Below are 27,263 nucleotides of genomic sequence, written 5' to 3'. Positions count from 1 at the left end.
ATACAGGGGTATAGGTAACCCTAAAATTGGTTTTAAAAGCTTTCTGTTGACACTAGATGGGTTTGTTGAGAAACGAGCTACAATCCTTGCCAAAAGTCCTGGTACACTAAAGTCAGTTTCCGTGGGCAAATTCAGCCATTCTCCTTCCCTCCTTTGAACAATGTTGGTTTACTACAAAACGAAGTAGGGGATTAGGAAGTACGCTTTGTTCTCCGACTTCTATGTTAGTTTTCTAAATTATCAGCGTTGTTTAGGGGGGAAGGGGGTGCAGAAATAGGAGTATCCGGGAAAAGAATTTAAAAATATAGAAACACAACCCAAATTGCTGGGTGTTCCAAGTACTTTTGGCAATGATTGTAGTTTTCACTCCATCTTTAAATATTGTAGCTTTAGCCAAAGTCACATAGCTGGGTATCTCTTTCAGGGTTTTAATGGTGGCTTTGGTTTATTGTTTCAAAGCTCACGTAAATATATTTATAGTAAAAACACTGTTAATGTGTGATAACTCCATATATCCTCCGTCTAGTTTTTCTTTTCAACGTATCACAAAGCAATGTTATCACGAATTAAAAGCAATGGTACCAGTTGCCAGCTATAATACGAGAACGGTACAATATTTTTTTTCTGTTAAAACGCCCTCCGAAAATCTTTTCTGCAGTTCTGCGGGATTTCTTATACTTTCTTCATATCTTCATAACCACTTCAAAGTATCAGCCCGGCCTTTAGGTTGCAAATTTGTATGGAAATTTCTGCTAATTTACTTGTTACAAAATGGCATTAGCACTAAGGTTTTGCATTTGGGTACAGTGAAGCTCTTAGGCCCATCACTGTGACCCGATCAATCAAGTTGCTTTCTTTGTTTTCGAACTCTTCTTTTTACCATCCTCTGCTGTAGGCTCACTGGTGGACCGCTCAAAACTGTCTATAGTTTTCTTTTTCTTTTTCTTCTTCAATGTGGACGATGTTGATTCGACTTTCAACATGTCACCTATATCACCTTGTGAACTTATCGAACTTTGCCGCCGTTTAATCACCCGCATCATCATCTCTTGAGATTTTCTCAAATCAGACATTGCGTTCATTATTTCAAGAATTTGAATGTCAATTTTTTCGCGCCATTCGCGAGCCTCTTTCTGAATCATAATATCAGAGGCGGACGCACCCTTACGAGGTCCATTGCGTCCGGACTGCTTTGAAACTTCGGCGATATCATTTCGCACTTCTCTTATCATTTCCTTTAAGATTTCAGAGGTTGTGTCAACGTGATGCATTATCTGTGCGTTACGATTTGAGGGTCCTTGTTCTGTTTCTTCATTTGCGCAATACACTTCCTTTAAATGAAATAAAATACGTGTTAGCTTCGTTGTTAAATGAAGAGCTTTCTATAATTGCATAGGCCTATATGATGTTTTGAAAAGGGGAAGCTCTTAAAGAAGACAACATTTTCATAGTAACAAACTCTCATAAAATGAAGGTCGACATAAAATATCTTCATGTAAGAACCTCCATAACAATTCCGCCTTTTCAATTTTGCTCTGATGAAGCCCCGTATGCCGGGGCGAAATATTAGGCCACAGTTAATTTACGTGTGTTTATTTTTGTTTCTTCTCGGCGCGTTGCGATGTTTCTTATTTGCTACATTCCTATCTACTTTTCGCCGTAAGAATTCCATCGATCAGTCTGTCGAGCAGCTTGCTATTGTGACCTTTCCTTTTTTACACACTTTTCAGAGATGTCAGTTTTTAGGAAAACAAACAAATCATTAAGGCGACCTTATTTCTAAAACCACAATCTTTGAGAACACAGACAGCTCTAGAACGACCACTTCTCTTAACTGACCATGATTCCAAAGCGGCCACTATTAGTATGCTGTTTAATAGAAAAGTATAATATTATTATTACTCACAGAAGCCTGTTCAGCATTTCTTCCTCCTAACATACACTATAAGTATGTCTCCTTAAAAATTATTTCTTTCTTCGAAAGGTCTACGGGATTTTTAACATGTCATTTCCCAAGCGCTTACCTGAGGTGCACACTCGACTGCGATGAACCTTTTGACTTTCTGCAGCTTCTTCTTGCTAAGGGTTCTTTCGATATTAAGTATCTGCATTGCTTGTTGCATTATGGCATTAGCTTTGGCATTCTCGTACACGCGTGCGAAAGTGTCCGACATCAGTGCAATGTACAGATTCAGACAGACCACTGCTGACATTGCAAGGTATGTTCCTACAAGAAACTTTATGGATAAAAAAAACGTTAGTTTGGCATCTTAATCTCTTTGCGCGCTATCAAGTGGTAAGAGAGTTAAAAATTATTGGAGCTTTAAATTTTTTGTAGTCACATCTATGCCGGTTTAGATCAATTTACTAAAAACATTAATACACAGGGTCAATTTGCATACACCCTTTTACACCATGAAGCATTTACATGTCAGCCTTTGTAACTCCCTCATGGTGGCTTCCAAACAGACGTTCTGTATTCGTCGACAGCACTCGCGCAAGTACACCAGACAAAAACATTCTGCTCAGAGGATTTTCTGTATCCGCGCTCAGAGTATCGTGTAAATAGCCTGTATTTTCTATTCACGATACTTTAATGGGTATTACTTTACCTGTGGTTCAATTTCTTTATAATGAGCTGGGTTTATTTGTATTTGGTCATTCTTTTAGCAACATTTTTGTCGTGTATGAAAAGCTAATAAAAGAATCAGTCATCATAAAGGCGTTTCCCCTAGTTGTTTACAAGCTTAGGGAGTGTACCTCTCTGTCTATGAAAGGACTCCTTTCTAAATGCACCCATTTTATTATTTGTTATTTTGGCAGTGAAACTCCCTCGTTCAATTTCCTACAACTTGATTTCGATAGAATGAAATCCCTCTATCAAGAGAAACGGCGCCTGTTGAATTAAATCTGCCGTAAATTCACTTGCGTCAGTATAACCTAATAAATAGACCCTGCTATACTCAATTCGTTGACTTCATTTTCTATTTTTGCTTACGCCCTCGAAAGAGAATAACTTAACATTGAATCAACAGTCAACATTTATTAGCTGACAGCTTCAATTATTAATCACTCGGTGAACACAAAGTGTGGGATTTTACGAATGAGATCATTAGTCACGCTGAAAAGATAGCCATTTGTCAAAGAGGTGAAAACAAATGCTGTATCAACGGACACCTTCTTGTTGCGGACACCTCAAAACAACGGACAGACCATTCCATGCCCTATCTGCTTTTTTCCGTGAAAAACTCAAAGAAAGGCACCTTCATAAAAAGGGAAAGTAGCTCATGTTCTACATGTGTGTAACATACAGGTTGTGAACACTAACATTCAAAACATATTTGACCATTTAGGTTGCCTATTGAAGACAAACTTATTGATTCCATTAACTTTGTTGTCTCCATGTGAGAGCTCTCTAAACCCTTGTGTTCTGGATTAAACCATTGGTCCTGGTATTGGAACAAATTATTTTTCGAGTTAGGTTTTTATGTAGTCTATTGAATGGGATAAGCGGTTGATGATGCAATATTTATTTCCTGATTATACATTATTTCGATTTATTTTAATATAGATTTTTGCTATCCTAGTAAATTTAAGGATGGATTTACTTGATTCTGTTTCAAAGTATATACATTCGTTTACCTGTGCCATTAACCTGTCAATTGCCAGCAGCGACTCCCATGGATAGTTACCAACAAGCGTTATTTCAAATACTGAATAAACCAGATCATTGAAGTATTTCCAGCCGTCTGAACTCTTGCCAGCTGCCTCCATAATAGCTGCGTTTTCTGGTCCACCAAATATAATCCAAAATGCGCAGCAATATGGTATAAAGAACTCAAAGTATAAAAATGCAAACTTAAGCGTATCCTCAACAACATGGCCTAACAGTGTAATAAATGGACCAAGGGCCTTGAATGCCCTGCATGCTTTCATTAGTCTCATCCATATTAGAATTAATGACAGTGCGAATACTTTCGGGTGTATTTTGTCAGACTTTTCGTCCCTCCATAACACTGTTATTACTCTTGTTATAACAACCATAAGAACAGCTACGTGGGTGACCCAATCTATAATATTCCACGCGTTTCTGAAGTACGTCCCGCGAGTATTTCTGCGTATTCTTTCAAGCTCGCCTTCTAAGTATCGTCTTTCCTCCGGCCATCTTGGATGGCAGTTTTCTAAGTCTCTTTCCACTTGCTTTGCTCTCCATTCTTTATATACATTTTCTCTCTTCTCGACATTTCTTGCATCAAGTACTTGCTAAAAGAGGAAACAATTTCAAAAACGTTTATAAAGTAAACCCGTTCTTTGAATAATGATCATGTGGCCAATATCAAGAAAAGAGGTGCTAAACTTTGGCCCCAATTCCTTTTGCTCCGTTACTCAATTGGTATCATTTCCTTTGAGCATTAAGCCTCAATGTTAGAACCTGGAGTTTAAAGAGGGGTCTTATTCCTACCGACCGTAGTGAGATTGAATCCATTTGAAACGAAAATGTGACCATTTAGCCTAATAGCTTTGGCAGGGTTAGGTGAGACCACTGACCTTTCCTAAGATTAGTGGATTGGACTGGTTTTATTTCGCAAGTGGCCTGGTTTCTTATTATGCTTGCAATATGGCAGCCACTTATTAACTTTTTATGGCATTATCCTATCTTGTTGTCTCGAGACATTGTTACATAGTTATATTCAGATTCATAGAACAAGCTGTTTGACAGTTACATAGTTGTATATAAATATCTTCACGTAGTTGTATAACGTTATCTATACACACAGCTATACAGTGTGAATACTGTTGGGTAAGAATGATTCGAGCTCACCGTCAGAATGAAATAAACAGTCATGATACATCCAATGCATTCCAGCACCAGTCGCCACCAATGTTTTGATAAGGGCCTGTAATAGTTTCCATCACGTGGAAGCATGAGCCCAAGAACTGTCCATATCACTGTGTAAATCATATTCACAAGCACGATCCATATCGATGACCACTTCCCGAACAGATCCCATTTCACGTCGAGGAGTCTTCGGATGGCTGGGTGCATGATCAGCTCCAGCTCAGAATACTGAACAATCACCTGAAAGTTATTGTTTGTGTCACATTTAACTGCTTCTTATATGCAAGAGCGATCGTAACTCAGATCTATACAGTTGTTCGCTCATGTTTGAAGGTGATACAGAAGAAAACAATGGTACTCAAAGCCTTAAGTCATAGTCATACAGCAGTTGCGGCAGCACCTCTGACAACCGTTTGGAACGTCATTGAACAAAAAACATTTGGGTTTAGGCACCGAGACCATAACTTTTTCATTGATTTTTAAAAAAGTTTAAAAAGCTTAGCCAATGATAATGGAGGGGTGATAAATGCTTCTCTTGGACGCTTCGTCAACAGGTGACCAAGAAGGCCTAGTCAGTGAGCACGATACATTCGCTGCTTCATTTGACTTACGTTGGCATTTAGCCTCTGTATCTAGCGTCTGCTAGCCTGATAGCCTGCATGATAGACCAAATCGAATATCGATTTCGAATTCATTTGCGACACAGGCTAGTGCCTGCATCATCTTCAAACCTTCTTGTGCATTGGCTAGATATCAGAACAATACTTATCACGTGATGTTGGCATATTGTATCCAGACCTCAAGATATGCTTTCTAACTAGACTTACTCCATGAGCCTCTGTTTCGCTGCTGCCTCACTTTCTGGAAGCAACAACAGAGAAATAGTAAAGGTAGCGCCTGTAAAGTGAGGCAGTAGCGAAACAGGGGCTCATGGAGTAAGTCTACTTTCTAACCAACGTCTTAAGACAGAAGAAGTCAAGAAACAGTGAATCTCCCAAATAGCATACCCAAACTTAGTATTTTCCCTTTGTCGCAAAGGAACTCCAGTTTGATATTTTGACTGTAGAAGGATCAATAATCTTAGAATTAGAGATTTTTGCAAGATCTAACCTGCAGAGCGGTCTTGGCAGATCCTTCGCTATTCTCCCCATCATCTGTTGCACTCATTTTCTCCAAGTAGTTGAGATAATAGTATTTCTTTCTCAGTGCTCTGTCCATGCTATGAAATTGCTCCAGAGCCTCGATTGCAATACCTGGCATTTTTTCCACCATAAGTGACAAGCAGGAGTTGCCCATGTCATCGTAGATTGCTGCGGGGGACCCAGCCTCCAAAAGAAATCGTGCAGCCTCGGTCCTGCCTAGAAAGTGTTTGAATGAAATGAGAACGCCTGTCAATGGCCTATTTTAAAGCCATTGCAGAAGTATCTTATTAAAACTTACGTACGTTACCATGTAACTTATGTTTATGTGTAAATATATACATGCAAAAGCTGTATGATATATTCTTTACCATAACAACTTTGAATTGTTCACATTCCCCGCAAGACTGAATCGTATTAAACTAGTGAACCAACGCATACGCCTCGCACAAACCCGCTAATTGATATCAGTGAAAGTAATATTCTAACATATATACACTTGAATTTTTCTCCCATACATAGAAGCTGGTTAAACCGTGAATCCACAGTCGCTCACATGCTAATGATTTCAAGTTTGCTTTAAGAATTGTTTGATTCCTCCTTAAGAAGATGAGTTAGATTTTGACAGGAAAGAGCCGGTTGCTTCTTTAGTCAGGAATGTGGAAGCGTTTTAGTTTAGTTTGCAATTTGGCGAAAAAATTCGCGTCTACACGGGATTTGCACATTAATTAGGCCGTGTCCACTTGGATAAGGATATTTCCTAACCAAATGACATAATTCTGGCTCGCTTGCTTGATTACGCATGCTCTTAAGACAGTATTTACAGAAGAGAAGTGAATACAATATTATATCTGAAAGCATATACACGAATGGACAGCAAAAATTTGATTAGAATGCGATATGTGTGGATGCAAATGTTTTTGGCTCTGCAAAGAAAACTTTGCTGATCAAACACATCCGCAAATGTGTGCATAGGGTCCAAGAAAACATTTTTCAAATCGCACCCATTTTCAAAGGGATATTTTCAAAGACAGTCCTGGCAAGTGCAAAGAGACCTTACCTGATTCCGCCGCCACAAACAAGGGCGTCCGGCTTTTGTAATCCCTGTCATTTATACTTGCTCCTAGCTTTATCAAAGTTCTCAAACTAGGAACTGAATTGTTTTTGGCAGCGTAATGTATAGGCGTTTGCATCTCCCTTGCTGTCCTCGCATTTATATTAGCGCCGTTTTCCGCGAGAAAAATAATCATATCTGTGTAGCCAACAGATGCTGCTAGATGCAGTGGCGTCCTTCCAAATTTGTCCCCTTTATTAATATCTGCCCCATGTGTCAATAAAAATTTAGCTACATCTGAATGCCATGCTCTAGCAATCTCGTGTAGAATTGTTTGTCCGTGTTTGTCCGTGAAATTAATGTCCGCACCTCCTTGTAACAACGAATATACAAACTGTAAATCTACAGTCTCTTCTTCATCGCGAGACGTTGCTAATTTTGCAAAGTACAAAATGAGTCCTTTACTACTCGCAAGAGAATTATTATCAGTATCTAAATCGAGGTCCGAGTCACCTACAGATTCAACATCACTGTCCAATGTACCGTGCGTACATCTTAAAACCGTCCGTCGCTTTTTTTTACCCGGTTCATCTAACGGAGCCGGACCTTTGCGGTACATACTTGACTTGTCCCCAGTCTCCTTTCTTTTTGTGCTGAAACTTTTCCATTTGCTAACAACATTCCGAAGTATTCCAAGCTCTGCTATGTTTAGCCCGGGAACACCGTTGCTCGTGCCTGATTGGCTGTTGCTTGGTTGCGCAATGCCGCTGCTGGACCCACCCACAGTTGACAGCGGGTTATTTATCACACTTCCGTTGTTGTTACTCTGAGATTTATCAGCCGGTTCGACTTGGGTCAGAGGAACCAACTCCGATTTCACATCCCCGTCCTCCATCTTTTTCGCCACGATTTTTCTCAACATTTTGTCAGATGTAAGGTGTCATAAAATTATCTCTAAAAGAAAAGATGTGTCTTTAGAGCTGAATCTATCTCTTTTTAAACATGCAGGAAAACTTTCATGAAACCTTTTATAGTAGGACATAAAAAAGTTGTCCACTATCCATTATGTAAACAAATGAACCATCTTCAAATGCATGTGCACCTTTAAGGTGTAAGTGATAAAGCTCCAAGATAATGTAAATATGCAGTCTGAATCGATATAATTATTTATGTTTCAATCCAACAGACTATTATTATTCGTCTTAGCAATATCTAGAATTTGTTGTCATTGTCATTCTTTTAACCTCATATTTGTAAAGATGAAACATCGAGTTAAAGGATTATGACGTCTGTAAAGACACAACGTCATTGCTATTTCTCGCAGTCCTTTGTTTCGCACAAATAGTTGTTGTTGCGGTCCTAAGAATTTACCGAATTTTAACTTTAAAAAACTGGTGCTAGCAGTTTTATTCGTCACACAGAAGTTATTAGTTCACGATAGTTTGGAGAAAAGCAGTTTTATTTGAAACCTTTAATGTCATTGTTCAGAAGCAGGAAACCAAATACGTGCAGTCGCCATGGAGGGAGATGAATTTATTATTTTGTACTTTTTGAGCAACATGATGTTAATCGAATCAAGGCATAAGGAAAATGGCCTAAAATCGTGATTTTATAAAACCAGCTGTTAGTCACAATAACAGGCTTATATAGTCGATGCAGGAAACCAAAAACGAGCAGTCGCCATGGATTGAGATGAATTTATTATTTTGTACTTTTCGAGCAACATGATGTTAATCAAATCAAGGCATAAGGAAAATGGCCTAAAATCGTGATTTTATAAAACCAGCTGTTAGTAACAATAATAGACTTATACAGTCGATGCAGGAAACCAAAAACGAGCAGTCGCCATGGATTGAGATGAATTTATTATTTTGTACTTTTCGAGCAACATGATGTTAATCAAATCAAGGCATAAGGAAAATGGCCTAAAATCGTGATTTTATAAAACCAGCTGTTAGTGACAATAATAGGCTTATATAGTCGAGACACGAGTTATGCGCGGCGAAAACATAATTAGTTTCTATGTTGATGACTTCACAAGTTGTTGTGTTCAGTTCATTAAAATGACGTGACTATGTCCATATGGCCAATCACTACTAATTGTATTTTCAACAATGAAGTATTTGCTGATAACCTTGAGACCATCTTGTTCTAGGATTCAATGACTTTAGTAATTGCCGAAAATTCCTTTGAAATGCATTGACCGTTCACTAATAGGATCAGTAACGCCCAGACTTGCACTTAGCTTTACCTAACTTTGTCCTTATGAAGATACGGTAGATGTTCTTGCGAATTTTTCATTACAATAGTCTGTGTATTACATCAACCCAATGCATATCTAATTGCAGCCACGGACTATCCTGAATGATTTTCCAGGCGTTCTGATCTGATCTACGGCTTTATAGGCTCTCCAAGTATCGAGTTCTAAAACCGTTCAACATTTCATTTCATTGGAAGCTCTTTTCTTCCACAGTTCGTTAAGAGAAAAGCTCTTTCGAAGCATCATTCATAAAGCTGTGCCCCTCCCCCCCCCTCCAATGAAAATTTTGACGACAGTTTGCTCCCTCTGGCTACAGTTTTTCCACATGATATTTTGAATAGATGGCATAATCATAATTCCGTGAGCTTGATTTAGTCCAAAAATATATGTTTTTATATATCTGTTTTCTTGTTTTAAAGCCTGTCCCCCTCATGTATGGTTCTTGCTCGAGTTTTCCTACCCTAGCCGACATCTACAGCTACGATAAGACTCAATGTTAAGACTTGCTTTGGCGTTAATTTCCTATCCTTTCTTGTCTGTTTTGTTCAACCTCTTGTTCCTTTTTGGTGTTTGTTGCAGCAACATTCTCATCAAACTACAGGCAGACGTCATTCTAGATTTGTCTTCCTTAATATTGATAGTGATCAAACAAATTCATAATACAATATTATTTTTGAAATACCCTGATGACAAATGATGTTGACCTTCTCCAGCAGTATGAGAAGTTTCTATAAGTCTGATTATATAACGTGCTTTTCAAGAGTCAAAATGCATTTCGCTTTGTTTCATTCTCCTCCAAATATTTTCACAGCAGAGAAGCTTTTGTGAAGATCAAAGGCAGCAAAATTGGCACATGATATTGACATTATCTTGATGTTTTTCAAGTTTGTTTGTCAATTCTGTCATTTACCACACAAGTCAACATTATAATCTGATTGAGAACAAATGGCTTTTAGGTGTTTCCGAAGACAAGACTATTCTACTGATGTCATATCCTTATATTTCTCAAAACAAGGCTTTGAGCCTACATCTGCTAATTAAGACAGATGCTGCTATCCTATTTGTTAGTCAACATATTGAAGAGGAAATAACAGGCAGCACACGCACGATCTAATAAGATAATGAAAACAAATTGTTATCAAAACATTTTGAGAGGGCAAGTAAACAAAATTCTGCAGAGTCTTCTTTAGAATCAAGCATTAATCAACTCCTCTGTTTGAAGAAACTTTGTGTAGCAAAATTTTTCTTTCCATTCCAGCAAGCCTCGCTGTTATCTCCGCTACTTTTGACATTTTCTTATGCTGATACTACCACTACCGGCTAGAATAATCAAATTGCCAACATATGACATATGGAAATGGCTTTAAGCGAGACCCAGTTGTTTCTAAATACAGAAGCAATGACTAAGCTATTTCTGATTTTAGCCTTTCTGATCACCTATCCTAACAGTCTGATATTCAGAACTGTAAGTCAACATTTTACCTTGTTTACTCTTACTTAATTTTGGTAGATGCTCTTATGTTGATCCAACCTTTCAAGACTGAAGCACAAGAGCTAGCTGTGAGGAAACTTTCAAAGAAATGCCTTTTTCAGTAAAAACCGAGTCTCTTTAAGTGGCCCTGTCCCTTATCAATAAAGAAAATTCTGAGGCAAAGAATCCATGCTATTGAATTAACTTTTTCAAAAGATTTTGCTTGATATTTTCAAACGTGTGGTACCTGAAATATAGAATAACGAAGTATGTAGATGACTTCATTCGTAATACGTTTCAGGTGAACACACAGTTTTTCAGCTTCTGCCTCTTTTGCATGTGAAAGCTGCGCTTTATCCCTCTTTCTGATCACCCTCTCATGTGTTTTGCAATTAGAATATTGATTTAAACTGGGTAAATCATTTTCTAACTCCAAACATAATAGCATCATTCTATACACTGTTATTGCATCTCATAAAAGTTTCGCTTTCTAATTTTATAAAGGTTTTCTTTTATTATAAGATGTCCTAAGTAATATTTTTGCGTTAGGTTCTCCACGCCTCATTAAAAACCTGCAGTCCTTTATTGTCTCTGACGAAAGGGAAGATATTCAGTACAAAGGAATACGTTTCTCTTTCATCAGTGTTTTTTATAAAGTTCTTTTTGAAAAGTTGTCTTTGTATGCTATTGGCAAAGAATGAGCAGACTAGATTGATTTCAAATTCTTAACTGCATTAGAGGCTTCAGAAAAGCAGTCTAATGGCAATATGGAGCATCTATTTATGTGGAATGACTATTCGATGAATGTGTCATTAAATTCTATATAAATGAAGTTGCAAGCTGTGAAGGCCTTGGATTATGCATTAAACGTAGATGGCTTTGAATAATATTGGCATTGGCAGATGGGTTTTAGCAGGTCAGTCGATCCAGGGCGAGCACCTCCTGACACCCCCTTGAGCACAATAGCTAGCGACGGGCCTGGGTTTCAGCAACCGCCGCATAATTTTTTGCATTTGTGTCCAAGAGAACGGTCTACCATAAATCAGAAACATTTTGGTTTCCTTGAAAATTACAAGTATCTTCCTTGCAATGCTAATTAAACAGATATGTTTTATTTGAAGTCGTTTTTTCTAATTCTAAGTTATCAATCGATAAGAACTTGGGCTGACTGGCTTCCAGATGGCTTCAGACGCCGTACAGAAGATATCAGACATGAGTATCTGTACCAAATTAGCATCTGAGGGAATTTTATTGGAAATTCTTATGAGGAAATTTCTAATTTTCTGATATTGTTAGAATGTTTGGTTACAAGGGGAAATCCATCAGAGTTCTGACCACCAAGTTGGTCTATCTTTAAGTTTTTAACATTGAAAAAGGATCTCCTATTTTGTTAGTGCAATTTTTCAAATTGGCTACCATACCTTTGTCTAACTTTTCAGCGTTATCTCTGTATGTGTCATAGCTGTTCAATACTAGGTGTGTTTAAAAATAAGCTGATTCTGCAGACAAAATATCAAGCCAAAATCGTTTAAAAAACAAAGGGGACTGTTTCTTCATCTCCTTCTACTAGAAATTAATCATCACAACAAGATAATCAGAAATAAATCCTCAAAACAGCCTGCCATTGCCAGATCAGTTGCTTTAAATTTCTTTTTAAACAAATTTATTACAATGTAAATCATAGCTTGTGTAATATATTTTTAAGAAACTCAAGTTTGGTTTATCAAAATAGCATTCGGCCTTTTCTATTTGAAAATTTTTCAAAGTTTTGCAAAATTAGAGCTCATAAAACAAATAACTTTTGTTCAAGTGAAAAAAAATATCAGCTTTTTTCAAGGTGATATTGATGTAACTTCAATTCAAAGAAATTGATTTCTTTAAACCCTTCTTTGTTATTGCTAAGTCGACGTTACATGCATTAGTCAGATATTTTTATCAGTTTCCAACCATCAAAAAAGCATTTTACAAAGAAGAAAATTTCCAGATTTCCATTAAGGTAAGATAAATAGTTTCAGGAATTAAAAGTAGAGTAACAGACTGCTGGTAGAGCAAAGGGGCTTTCCTTAACTAGGAAGCAATTTAATTGAAACGACCTTTAATAGCGATTGGATATAACAATACTTTCATAAATCTTAGGTATGGGACTATAATGTGAAAGGCAGATGTTAGCAGTTAAGGTTTGCACAAAAATGTAAAGAAATAAAAGATTATGCTTGCGTCAGAAAAAATGATTTGAATATCAAGAAGGGAGCGTTGAGTTTGTAGGAATTTGCCTGAAGTTGAATAAAATAGTTTTGTTTAATCGTGTCGGTTTAGGCCTTCTTCAAAATCTTTTTCTTATCTTAAGCTTTGGTAAATCACATCCATAAATGATTTATTTTAGCCATATTGATGGATCACTTCTGCGTGGCATTCACGCTGAAGAATTTCAAAGCTTTCGTCAAATGTTTCCAATTTTTGATGGCACTAAATTTGAAATGGCTTTGAAAAGCAAACATATTGCAACATAATTGAAACTTTTTCATCTGACATTTCAGGACTATAAAACGTCAGGATAAGCTTTCCGAAAATACACCCAAACCTAAATCAGAATAAGGTTCCGAAAGATTATTTTCCATCTTGTTTTTTTAAAGCAGTTGCATGGAAAATGTTTGCTCCTTAGATGCGTCTGCGTTCCTTAATTTCACAAAGCATTTCCATCATAAACAGACAATGCGAAGTGTGTTTTGCATTTTAATTTGAAGGTGTTTTCTGCAATTAGGCTGAGGACAGGTCGTAGTTAGAGACCATTTAAGTTTTTAATCTGAAAATACTTTGGATTTTCTAAATTAGACATCAAAAACAAATTAAGTGGTATGTAATGACTGTTATTTGCGATAATAATAAAAACTAATAATAAAAAGAAAATATTAATAGTTTATTGCGAAATAGAGGAAAATACCTTAATATTTAATGTAGAATACGAGACTGCAAAATGCAAAGTAGAGATCAATATAGAAAAAAAGAATATTTGCTTATGATTGAATGACATAAAAATTCCTCTACTTTTGCAAAAAGTAAATGAACTGTGTATAAAACAGTCACCTAATTTCAATATGTCCAAAGTTATTGTACTAGCCCGCCTCAAGTATTCCGTTAATTACAATTCATTAGTTAATTTCATTGCGAGTATGGTTTCGTTGTAATCTTCATCTGTTCGTGTTACGAAACTGACTGAAATAAAGCATAGACCGGACATAGGTGGAAGAATCATGCCTGGGATCACCATCAATGCTAATTAGCTTCATTCTCTTGGAGCCATTTCTGTTTTTTCGTTGATTGTCGAATACCACTTTTTTTCTCGCAGACAGCTTTAAGATAACTATATTTTTACAAGCTTTTTGTTATTTATAGTCAATTTTGGAGGATATCAGAATTTTTTCAGAGTTTAATGTTTTCAGTCATAAGTTTGTTTGACAAGATCTATAGACTTCCTTGATGTAAACATTAGTGGGCCTTTATTACATACATCGGCGTTCAACGAATCGTTATAATATTTTATTATAAGAATAGCCCACGTGAATTTACTAGGCTGAAAATCACATTCGATCTGTGGAAGCTACCAATAAGTGTCTACAAGAGACATAAACAGAAGCAAAAGATGACTGTGATAACTGGCCAGAAGCACTGCCCACATCAAAATGATATTGCTTTTGTATTCTCATGAATTACTCCATTAGATCGAGTGACCCGTCAAAGGTTTTTTGGCCATTTTCATGTTGCTAAGTAATTGCATACCAACAGAAGTATTGATGAGGAAAAGGTGACAAATTTTACCATGCGATATAAATTTCATTTGACAGTTTTCATATGATCATGTTCTATAGCCAAGGAAGTTTCTTTGGATTAACAGGTCCTAGTTATTATAAAACGTGTATAACATGTCTTGAAAAACCTTTTGTCATAACCCTTCCAAAAGAAACCGACCCTTAGATGACAAAAAATAAGAAAACCACAGCTCGTATTAGTTTAGCCTGCGTCACATGCTAGTAGTAATTACGATCTTGAAAAATCTGCTTGACAAGGTCTTTTAAAGATGTGATGTAAATGGTTTTGTAAGACGACTAGGTGCCTACTGTATTTCTGGTTATGTCATGTCATGTCATGTCATGTCATGTTATGTTATGTTATGTTATGTTATGTTATGTTATGTTATGTTATGTTATGTTATGTTATGTTATGTTATGTTATGTTATGTTATGTTATGTTGTGTTATGTTGTGTTATGTTATGTTATGTTGTGTTATGTTGTGTTATGTTATGTTATGTTATATTATGTTATGTTATGTTATGTTATGTTATGTTATGTTATGTTATGTTATGTTATGTTATGTTATGTTATGTTATGTTATGTTATGTTATGTTATGTTATGTTATGTTATGTTATGTTATGTTATGTTATGTTATGTTATGTTATGTTATGTTATGTTATGTTATGTTATGTTATGTTATGTTATGTTATGTTATGTTATGTTATGTTATGTTATGTTATGTTATGTTATGTTATGTTATGTTATGTTATGTTATGTTATGTTATGTTATGTTATGTTGGTAGAATCATGACATGAAAAGTCGACATGAAAAGTGTTTATATGTAGAATAAGTGTTCATAGGTCGTATCATAAGTTAGAAATAACATATTTGATATGAATTGAAAATAAAGAATTTAGAATTCAAGTAACGTACGCGATACAAACTTTCACAGACGCTGTTTTGTTGTTTTGTGACGATTTTATTGTAGAAAGAAAAACTTTTAAAAAATGAATGATGAACGAAAAGAAATGATTGCATTTAAAAATTTTGGTTACAAATGTGGAAAAACACTTCCAGCAAACCAATGCTGTATATTTTCCATTCAATATTGAGATAGATTCGCTGTTTTTTGAAATAATGAACTATTTATAATTAAAAAATATCTGCGATGATTTTGCAAAGATCTGTGCAAACCCTTGCAAGACAGAAGGGCTATCTGCAATTTGAAAAAAAACACATGAATAATTTTGTAATTTCCAAGGCATGAAATTTGAAGAATATCTCCATTCAAATTTTTGCTTACCTTTCTTGCAGTTATCTGACGTTTTAATTTTCAAGGATTGCCTTTCGAAGAATACCTAATTGTGGTATGTTTCCGATTTTCCTTGCTATTTAGGAACTAGAAGGAGACTAACGAACAGACTTTCAAAATTTAGAACCAGATGCCTGCTTCAATACGGACGTCGAAATCTCTTTCAAAAGACAGCTATTGAAACGAAAGGCGAGTTCGATAATTATAAAAAGTGAACAAATACTTGATAGGAATTTCATGTTGGATCATCCTTAACAACTCACTCTTTTTAAAGCACTGATTTTCTTTGTCTCAAACTTTCAAATCTCTGAATTCTGTTTTTAATCCGTTTTTATTAATTCTACTGGTCAAGCTAGATGTTTCACCAAACACATACACACAGTATTGCAATGCAACTGAATCTTCAGCTTTATTTTTTAAACAGATTTTCTACGTAGTTCAGGTTTTTATTCACTTTCAATACAATTTTATATTTTAATTTTTAATTTTTGCATGTTTCTGTTATGCTGAAGCATGAATACTGTTTACACTTAATGAACCTAATCATCAGCTTGATTGTTTGGTTTGCATGCAGTGTTGCTCGCAAGCGTTTATTATTTAGAATTTTAGAAAACAGAAAAAAGAGTTGATTATTTTTTATATCCTCGTTGAAAAACGTCAACAAAGTCTTAAACTTAAACTGATTTCAGTTCTTTGCATCCAAGATACGCAACTGCACCTTAGCTGAATCTTCAAACTAGTAGAAACTGTAGCGAAAAAAACTTCTTAAGAGAGTTCGCCGGTTTTTAACATAACACACTGAAAGTATCTTGAAGGAGAAATATATTGCTAGTTTCAATTTTTGCCAAAGCAGTACACTATGCATTGTACAAGGGCTGAAATCATATCATAATCGTTTTGAAGAACACCCCAACCCTGCTCAGATAATTTGTAAATAAAATCAATTTTAATAAATCTTCACAAACTAAAGAATCATCGATACCTCTGTTTTGTCTCTCAGTTCAAGATGCTTTCCTTGGTAACTACTTCTTCACACGAACTTTTTACAAAAAGCCTCCTACTCTTGCATTTTACTAATTTCGTGTCACGCTTTGTCCGTTTGTAAGCAGTATATTTCTTTTTCGATTGGTTTGACTCATTTACCTGCTGCTTGTTTTATATTTATAATGATCATGATAAGAGCACGTGCTACTGAATCGAACCCATGAACAGTCAAGAACAAATTGATTCTGAGCGTCTATCACATATCAATTGCGTAAGCACCATTACAAACTCACCAAAAATTGTCCACATGTCCCTGCATCTGTAAAGGGAATGCAAATATGAGGTCTTTATGCCTTCTTATGAGCTTCTTTTGTTTCTACGTTCCTTTAGAAAGTCAAGTGTGTGCAGATGTCGAGATCATTGTTCACGCAATCAATTATTTTCACTGACAACCACATATGTATGTGTATACATTTATCTCGAGAGCCTAACACGTTTGAGACGATTAGTTTATCAAGGAATACGTTAAGTAAGTGTCAAGCTATCAGAGACATCGGTATTAAACCAGGTCAAAGTTTATAGGATAAACTTGTTAACAGACACTCGACAGTGAAACTTCTTTACAAGCAGCTAACGTGAAATCAAGTAGATTTTCTAAAACAATCCGGTTAGATCTACTGTGTTCTAGGTCAATCGATTCTACAGACAAGTTTATTGTTTTTCCATACATGTCGTTATATAGAACCTATTTGTAAAACCGTTCCGGCAACCACGCAATATTCTATTCTGGCTGTCACATACATTGACATGGATGCCTGCTTCTACTAATTTTAGCCTTGGTTATAAAGTAAATCGCGAAACATGTCAATAGTGAACGTATTTTCAAAAGAAAAATTTTCACCCAAACAAGAAGTCCAAATCTATAGATGCGAGAAGACAGACAATTTTCCGAGAAGGATTCTTTGTCCACCTGTTTTATGAATTAGGATTCTCCGACTTTTGTTGAGTAGCCATTGAAATTAATGCATGAAGATAACGATATGTCGCAAAGTTGTAGATGGGGCATATGAAAGAAAAGAAAATATAATGTAAGGTTTTTATTGAAATTATGTGAATAGCTCCTGTTGTGAACGTAGCAGCTTTATATCGTATGAGTCACTGATTGTGTAAAAGCGCTATATATGCGTAAAGCAACCACAACTTCAAAACGCAACGAATTTCAACACAACCCGACTTTTTTAACACCACTACAATAGGATAAGCAACCATGCATAAAAGTTGGAAAGATTTTGTTTCTACTTCATGTCGCCATGTCTTCGACTCATAATGATATTGTCATTTTTGTTTCATGGAATGTCGTGTCTAGAAAACTGCGTACGTAAATGCATCAGCTCAAATTCAGAGAAATTTTTGAAGCGTGCGAAACAATATCGGCCCGAGAGATGGTCCTTGCTGGAGTCCAGGCTGGAGTTCAGATCATTCATTATTGATCTGTCGTGCTATTCTCAACTTGTCAATAGTCAATAGAAAAGTCAATAGAAACATTCTCAACTTGACTCTACAATTCATCTGCAATACTAGTCGGTTCGAATAAGGTCGTTTCAAATTAAAATGTACACCACGTAACCATTTTTTTTCTGTAACGTATTTTTATTTCCTTTTCTTATATTTATGTTTATATATATGTTAATGCCTTTGGGGTAGACACTTGGGGTAGAGTCTTTTGCTCCCCGGGGTTTTTCGTCCCAGTAGTATTGTTAATCCTTCCAGTTAAGTCCCAGAAGTACTTCTTGTTAATAGTGTATACAGTAATATGTATTGTAACTTTCTAGTCAACTAAAAATGATAATACTTGTCCAACATACTCCAAAGATACTAAAATCCTACTTATTTTTTTTCGCTAACGATTTTCAATAGTGACGTCATTACCTTTGATTGTGAACATTTTGAAACATAGAAATTTATGTTATGTATGCCTAGGAAAATTCTATGTAATATGTGCTATCAATGTTTCATCTGATACATCTTATACAATGTTTCATCTGATTTAATTACTATTGATATTGTCGGGCATTATGAATCCATTAAGACAAATATAAAAGGAAATCTTAATTAGAAATTTTGTGCTTTTAGTAAATGTATTTATACGAGTGTTTTAGGGGCCCCTCGATCGTTCCAGAGACCTCATATTTGACCCAGCTTGCTGTATCGGTACAGAATGCTGAGATAGCCGATAAAACGAGAAGGATTTATGAATTATTGAACAAACTTTGATACATGGTGTCATAAATGTCATGACTCTTATTGTTGACCTGTAGAAGAGCAGGTCATGAGTCGGCACAAAATGGCGATCATATTTATTCATATTTTGATTGCATTGTTTTTACAATAACGAGCAGACCCTTTATAACACTTCAAACAGACTGTCAGGAAGTATATATAACTGATTTCTAAGAAGCCATCATATTTTATCTTGACGACGCCATTGTTATCCTGTCTGAGGAGAATGATGGACGCTACAAATGCTACTGCGGTCAGCGGTGGCTACTTGATTGCGACACTAATCATCAAAAGATATGAGCACTGATCCTTTTAACTTGTTCCTTAGCTACAAAAACGAAACCAATTTGCAATCAAGAAGTTTTTAAACGGGTGCTGGTTACTCGAAATACTTTCTCGACAAATTTGAAAAAAGCTAGACTTTTGATGGATTTTCCTTAAAGCACAAAGGTTAAAAACAGTGAAATACCAAAGTTTGTGGCATAGTTGCGTCAGAGCTGGTTGTTCAATTATGGACCTCTCCCATTTTAAATCGAAGTTACAAATGTTTGAGTTATGAAATCTACATAGCAATCTCCCTGAAAATGTCTAGAGATGACCCGGATCAGAATCCAGGTTCGAACTTAGGCCTAAACTATAGATCATTTACTTGATGTCTATCATCAAGTCTTCCCTCAAATTTTGCATCTGGTAGGATGATAGTTCCGAACAGTCAACAACCTACAATTGCATTATTTGAAATAGCACCACAGAAAAGCGGAAACATATCATATCGTACCAAATTACTGTTCGTCCGTCCGACACACGTCAGAGGAGAGTCAGGAAAACATCACGGCCCCACGGCCACTGGCCGGAGGAAGATTAATTAAGCAAAAAGAAATTGAGGAAGGTAACAGTATTGAATTCGCATTGTCCATGGCTGTCAAAATACAGTCAGACGAAATATAAAAAAATAAAATAATATTTATAAGCCTGATGTTTTTTAACATGAATGTGTTTGCAAAATTGCTTTGCACTGTAAAATTCAGGCTTTAACATCTACACACTTTACATCTGTCTCAAAAACTTTCTATTATTGAAAATATGCTACAAATTTTTAAAATGTTTTGGAAAAACCGAGTTGCAAGGAGAGGGAGTCAAGACCAGTTGAGTACCCAATTTTTTTTACCAAGCCTATTCTGAACCCATTAAACACGAGGAAGGTTTCATAGTATGATTTCCTTGGCCGGACCAAGGTTGAAAATATTTCTTGACTCTGCGTCAGAGTATAAACGTCATATAATGTGCAAAGCTAAGCAAAAAATGCTGATCGCAAGTAACATGAGAGGACGAATAGCACTTTTGATTGGTTCTTTGTTTTCGACCAATCTTTGTTTTCGCAGCCGCTAATCTCCCATCTAATTGAAGTGTCCGAGACGAAAAGTGAACTCTTTCTGTCTGCACAAGCCGGGATCCTTTGTTTTGATGTAAACAGGTTCCAAGAAGCCTAATTGAAAAGACGACCTTGCTTGCCCAATGAACTTGAAACTGTCGTCACAATATGTTTTGGCGCACTCTGGTTTTGTGAGCGAAAAATTGCCGAATTATTTGCGCATTTTGGTTATTGAAAATACGCCGTGGCTGTTTTCTTTTCAGAACCGTTTTATACCTGATGCTCGCAGGAACTGTTTTATCTTATCGGCTAATAGGTGACTATTGCGTCCTACATACAGAGTTTTACATCTTCACGAAAATTCATAAACGACTAAACTTTTAGATTGGCAGGAACGGAATGCTTTTGAATTGATGAGAGCATGACATTACTAATATAGACCACACGAGGCTTTCAAATTTCTAGAAATTCAGGGCATTTCTAGATAAACAAGGCACTTTTGAAGACCAAAATTTCCCCTGCCAAATAACTAGCGATTTTTTGCCTAAAAGAAGTCGAGATGACATTTTCAGTGTACAATCCCTGCCAAAGGCCTTGGAACACTGACGTCAATTTGCAAGGCCAAAATCAATCACCCTCCCCCCCAACGGAACAATGCTGGTTTATTATGAAACGGGTTAGGATTTTAGGAAGCACTTTCTTTTGCGCTTCTTTTTTGATCCATTTCTAAATTATCAACATTTTTTCGGGGGGGGGGGCATGGGTGCGGGAATAGGAGTATTCGGGAAACGATTGAAAAATATAAAAAAAGGCAAATTGGTTGGTGTTCCAAGTACTTTTGGCAATAATGGTAGCCATTACCCAGAAGAATTTCCTTGATTTTGTCAAGCTCTAGAACCCGTTTTAGTCTAAGATCAGATCATAAATGCTCTGTGTTCTGTGTTCTTTTAATTAAACTAAGGGAATTCCAACGAATATATTGCCCAGAAAATGTTGGCTTCCTGTAACACAGGTAAGCAACCCAAGTCCTTCTTTTTGCAACATAACGTCTAAAAGATTTTAAGAGGTTTTTTTCTCCTTTTCAATGGCGAATTTAAGAGCTAGTTGCAGCATTTTAAGTTTTTCTAAGAAACAGTCGCACTCCTGATCTGAGCTTAAGATAGCGAAAATATCATCTACATATCAAAAATAGAGCGCTCATTTTGAATTGGCCCAAAAATCTGTGTTCGTGGAAGCCAACGGAAGTGTTCTCTAATGCAAGGCATAAAGCACTAACCATAGCAACTGCATTATGAAAGAACACTTTCTAAGACCTGTAATCTTATCAAGGACCATTCATTATTTGCTAATTTACCAGCATTGTGTATCGCGAGTATCAGTTGTTGTCATTTTATGATTTAGTGTGTTTGTTTTACTTATTATTATCGCAAAGTGCTTACTCGTAGTTAAAGTAAGTGAATGTGTATATAATGCATATGCAAGCAAAGCAAAGAGGTAGCTAAATAACTTAAGTCATATGTTGCCCAGGAAAATTAGATAACTCGACAAAAAATTTGTATCAGTTGGTGTTTTATCCCCTTTAAGCCAAAGTAATATACATTCATACTAAGGTGATTCACAAGCTTAGATTAGCATAGCCAGGATAAGAGACATTGAAGCACACCCTCCAGACTCAGTTATTTTGTCTATCCGAGCTCTCTCGTGTTATAAATCAATCCAGCCGCCGCCACTGATGGACCAGAAAGCTTGCGCTGGTGCCTATTTTTACAAACAAGAGCCACAGAAATAAGGAACTGAGGGTGCTTAAATCCTAGTTTTTGCCAGAATTTAATTAAAAAATTAAATTACCTTGCCGTATTTTTTAGCATGCCTACCCACTAAAACCTTTAAGTTCCTAACACCCAGATCCGTAATTAATGCCTACTATGCATTTAACCTAACAAAAGCATACAGGATGGGGTCTGGGGCAGCTGAAGTTCTCTCAGAATGGAGCAAATCCTCAGAATTGACAGAAAAATGGGCAAACGATGCCATATTGAGCAAATGTTTTGGAGAAAACAACGAGTCAACAGCCAAAAAGTTGCTCATCGCTCATTTGCTGAGGACATTTAGCATGCCAATGGGCTCAATATAGTTGTTAAAGCCCTTTTGAAACTTCCCTAAAATGTGCTCAACATCAATTTTGACCAAAGTAGCCCAAAATTTTAGCACTTTGTTCACGACAGGACAAGTGACACACTTTTCACCCTATCCTTTCTTTTCATTAACTTATAGATCATCATTTAGAAGTAAACATTTTTCTGGTTTAGAACAAAAAATTCTAATCAGGGGGCGCAGGGGGTGCGATTTTGCTTTTTATCACGTGACCCTATGACGTACATTGTGATGACTCAGAATTTTCCTGTCATTAATAGAGAGTTTACGAAACACGACGCGACAGGTCCAGACGAACTGAATTCGTTTAGAAGCGTGTTGTAAACCTTAAATATTGCACTTTATATCAGTAGCAGCAATAACAAATTATCACAATCTACGTCACGGTGTCACGTGATTCATTTCCCGCCATAATTTGAGAAGGGTTTTTAAGTAGGAAAATGAAATCAGAAAGGAAAAATATTTCAACAACACTCTCATACAGCATTTTACTTTAAATTAAAAGAAGAAAAATTTGGCGCCAAGAGCATGTCACTTGTCCTTTAAACTGTCAGCCTTGCTGGGAGTAAATTAAAAGCAAGCATCCTTACCTTCTGAACTATCATTCATTATGTAAAATGGATCACTTCTACTTGATAATGTTATCTAGGCAGAAGTGCAGATTGCGTTTTGAAAACCCTTAAGACATTAGAATTGGATATTGGTCATGTGATATGGTACTGTAAATCTAGTCACGTGTTATAGGCATCCAGTTTAAAACCTTGTTAAAAACTTTTATCCTTGATTTCAAGTTTCGACCATTTTTCAGTGAAATTTTGGGTCGATTTGAAGGGAAGCTATGAAGAAAATGCTTTCATTCTGAAAACTCTTACCTCAATATTCACCCGATAAAACACAACACCAAACCAAATGTTTATTTTAAGTTGGATTTTAAATGATAAATAAAGAAAGATACACACCTATCATTATATTATCTGTTTTCTTTTCATCTGTAATCGTGCTTGTCCAGTCACTAAAAATGTCAAAAAACCAATAAATTTATGCAAATTTTTAACTGATTCTTTCAAATATAAAAATCTTATAAAACACCATATAACAAAAGGCTTGATGAAGATTCTTTCAGTATATCAATCTTGGTTTCCCTCAGTGTTTCTTTTTATTCAAAACCCTTTAATTTTATTGATCCGCTAGAAATTGTTTGTTCTTTCCATCAATTTCTCTAAGTCATTATCAGCGGCTGCATTTGTTGCTTTTATTTCTGCGATTTTACCAATTTAAGATAAGGCTAACTGGTAATATTGCAAAATAAGGCTAACTTAACAAGATAGCGATCAGATAAAAATTTAATATGAAGGATAATGGAATATTTTTATCAAATCGTTTGCATCACGTTAAGTTGCCGATATGTATACAAAAATGGATCAAGCATCTTTCCTGAGAAAATCTGAGAACTCATTTTTGGCTATTAAGCCCAATCTCAGCCACTGATTGGAAGAATGTCGCACTGAACAGATTTACCAGAACTAAACGCATTTTGGCCGTCTGTAAAATGTCTTCTCTGAGGAGTGCCAAGTGAAAAACTACTTAAGTGATGACACGAATCTGCGACAAGATCAAGAAAATTCAGCAGTCATCGATTTAAAAAGTCTTGGAAATCTGAGATCATCTCGAAATAAAACTTTCAGATATTTTTTTGAGTGCTAGACTTATTAAAAAGTTAAGCAATGAACCTTAAGTGGAATTGCACAATTTTTTTATGTACGGAACTCTAACTAGGGAATGCTTTTGACGACAAGAAAGAAGTGACTTAAATAGCAAACGATAAGAAAGAAATGACTAAAAGCTAATATAGATGTTTGGGTATTTTTATCCACTTAACTAAAAGTTGGTCGTCAATTTACAGGAGTTTTTGCTTTTACTTTAGAAGACATATTTTTTAAGGTTATCAAGGCTTTATTAAAAGTCAGATATCAAATTTTTTGTAATAGCTTGGATGTGAAAATGCCCATCAAAGTCACAGTCGTACCAAGTTAACCAAGTTACAGGAAAGCGGTGCTATAACAGAAAATGCGGAAAGGTATTGATAACGTTTTTTTCAAAAGCAACAGTTGGTAGTTGTAGAATGCTACCTTAAAATAGAAACTTCATTCTAAAAGAGCGATATTCTAAAGATATTATCAATTGTGAATAGGAATTATAACTTTTGGGAGTATTTTTAGGTAAATAGGGAATGAAATATGAAAAATTAATGCCTGTATTGTCCTACAGGACTAAAAGCAACAACTGTCGAGAATTGGTCTCGTATTTTTATAAAAGACTGCATCGAAAACAACTGTGTTTTGCGGGTCATTTGCACTTTTGTGGGATTCTAAAATAGATATGAGGTTTTTCATCATGAAATTAGGTATGATTTTTATAGCAAGATTCTCAAATAAAACAATGTAAAAACCATCCTGCAAAACATAGTATATTATTTAACAGTCGCTTCGGGCGATCCTATTAATTATAAAGGATAGCAAATTCTTTTCAACGCAATTTAAGCATATTTAATGCACTTTGCTAAGCAATTGACAACTCTATGATATGTATTGTTCGTGGCGATATATATGCTTTAAGAACTTTGTATGTATAATTAAGTTTCGATACGTCAATGTGATTGGCAAAATTTTGTTTAGAGGTCATTAGCTCCAAATGAGAAGAAAGGTGGTCGATGGGTTGCTATTTTATTGCAAATGTAGTTCATAGCTAGAGAAAAAATAAATAATCTTTGACATAAGGTGCATTTCCTTTTGTGCTTTTTAATTCTGTTACCATCATTCATATAAATAGAACTTGATAGAGAGCAATGGATCTGTTCAAAGACATTTAACCTATTCTATTCGGTGAAACCTCGGAAAATTTACTCGAATGACCCAAGTGACACCAAAATATAGTTTTATGTGATTTAAAAGGGGTATGTCACTTTTGGAAGACGTGTCATGAGCTGTTAGTACTGATGTTAAAGCCTTGCACGTGCTCGGAAATGGTTGAATTGAAGCCCTCGATATAGGCGCAACTTCCCAAAAATTCCCACAGTGATGGTCTTAAAGATTCTCGTCAAGGCTGTCTAACTCAAGGTTGTCTTACTTAATTTTCATACTAACTCTTATTAGATAGTTGGCCTTAATTAGCTTCTTTATAGCTATCAACCGTTCATTTAGTACGCCAACTTTAAACAAATTATTTATTATTATTATTATTATTATTATTACTTAAAGGCCGTACTCCAACTAAAATTCCATTGTTCGCCGCGCGGTTCCACAAATCTCACTAACGCGCGTTTCCCTAGTTTCATTTGATCAAAAACACACTTTTCCCCATTTGTTGCAAGATCTGCGCGCGCGAAAGACTTTCTGAAAAGAGGGTTAGTCTTTTCGCGTACGAAAGACAGAGGCAGAAAGAATGCGAACGAAACGGCCCAAGGGATGTAGCACCTAAAGGGCGCCGTTGCATTTGAAATTGAGATTACGACTGACAAATTTTGACAAGCGGTGTTTTTGCAGTCAAAATTGACGGTGAAGGCTTATGCTCCAGCTCATTCGAACCAACAAACATTAACAAACCATTTACAAGCGTCATCTAAATTATTCATATGAATTGACCCGATTCCTTTCGCAAATCATAATCCCTTAACAAAGCATTGCAATTTCTTGTCGTTGCTACAATCTTAGAATAATGCGATTTCTTTAATGATTATAACTACAGCAGCGAATAATGATTGTAATAAGGGTACTTGCATTCTATGTCAGTGTGAATCCGTAGTTAACTTATAACGAAATTCTTCCCTTCAAGCTGTAGATCTTTCATGATTGTATTCCATATCAACAGCATTCAATGTTCTTTCCTTCAGAAATTCGTTCTGAGTCCATGCATCAACATCCAACGGTTGTTTCTCAAAACACCAAGGTGCTGAAAGAATCAATGCTTTAATATCAGGTAACGATGTTTTGTAACACCAGCAACAATTCTTCTCAAAACGATTCTTCAAATTACATAAATCCTGCTCTTCGTAATTCGTAATGTATGACTGAAAGTTTTTAGGCCACTTGAGTCACTAGAAATCACTTTTGTTCCAGGATGTAGTTTTGACTCAAATAAACGAAGTTCTTTCAGGATTTTGCTAACCTAATTACAAAATGAGGGGGGATCTTCAAAATTAAGCTAGTTTCCTTTCAACGACACAATGCAACAACCATGAAAATTAGCAGACTACATACATATTGTATGTGTGTAGAGAAACATTCACGGTTAAAGGATTCAGTCAAACAGTAAACATATTGCCCACAACGGCAACTTTTTTCGAGATATGTGCAGCACTTTAGATTAACGCAAACGGGGGACCAGCCAAAGTGTTTGGCTTTCAGAATGATGAATTTAATGAGATGAGGTCACACAATGTTCACCGGTGGACCAGTTTTTTCATTGCTCCTGGAATAACACGGTGCACCAGAATTGCAAGAGATGGAAAAATATCTCTTCATCGTTTTCAAAAAGTGCTCGATGCTGTACAGGCAGAGCTGTACACGCTTTTCGTGTATAGAACAGGGTGGTTCGGTACAGAACCACC

The 27,263-nt window shown here is 36.0% G+C and overlaps 1 protein-coding gene across 3 annotated transcripts; it reads right to left on the bottom strand.

Annotated features, from left to right (window-relative positions):
- Positions 1-609: 609 nt before the first annotated feature.
- Positions 610-25,779, bottom strand: LOC135683982 (uncharacterized). 3 transcript variants are annotated; one of them, XM_065199410.2, is made up of 8 exons: positions 23,617-25,779; positions 17,145-17,170; positions 7,040-7,987; positions 5,951-6,198; positions 4,823-5,080; positions 3,643-4,263; positions 2,025-2,237; positions 610-1,331 (listed from the first exon to the last, which is right to left on the bottom strand). In XM_065199410.2, the coding sequence occupies exons 3-8, from the start codon at positions 7,953-7,955 to the stop codon at positions 843-845; spliced, it is 2,745 nt and encodes a 914-aa protein (XP_065055482.1). In that variant the 5' UTR covers positions 7,956-7,987; positions 17,145-17,170; positions 23,617-25,779; the 3' UTR covers positions 610-842. The 3 variants fall into 3 exon arrangements, with proteins under 3 accessions (XP_065055482.1, XP_065055483.1, XP_065055481.1); XM_065199411.2 differs by lacking the exon at positions 17,145-17,170; XM_065199409.2 differs by lacking the exon at positions 23,617-25,779 and having other exon boundaries at positions 16,850-23,595.
- Positions 25,780-27,263: the final 1,484 nt, after the last annotated feature.

This window comes from Rhopilema esculentum, chromosome 7 (assembly GCF_057945365.1).
Source record: "Rhopilema esculentum isolate cy_ngs chromosome 7, ASM5794536v1, whole genome shotgun sequence".
NCBI classification, from domain to species: Eukaryota; Metazoa; Cnidaria; class Scyphozoa; order Rhizostomeae; family Rhizostomatidae; genus Rhopilema; species Rhopilema esculentum.
This window is presented reverse-complemented; position numbering and strand designations above follow the sequence as displayed.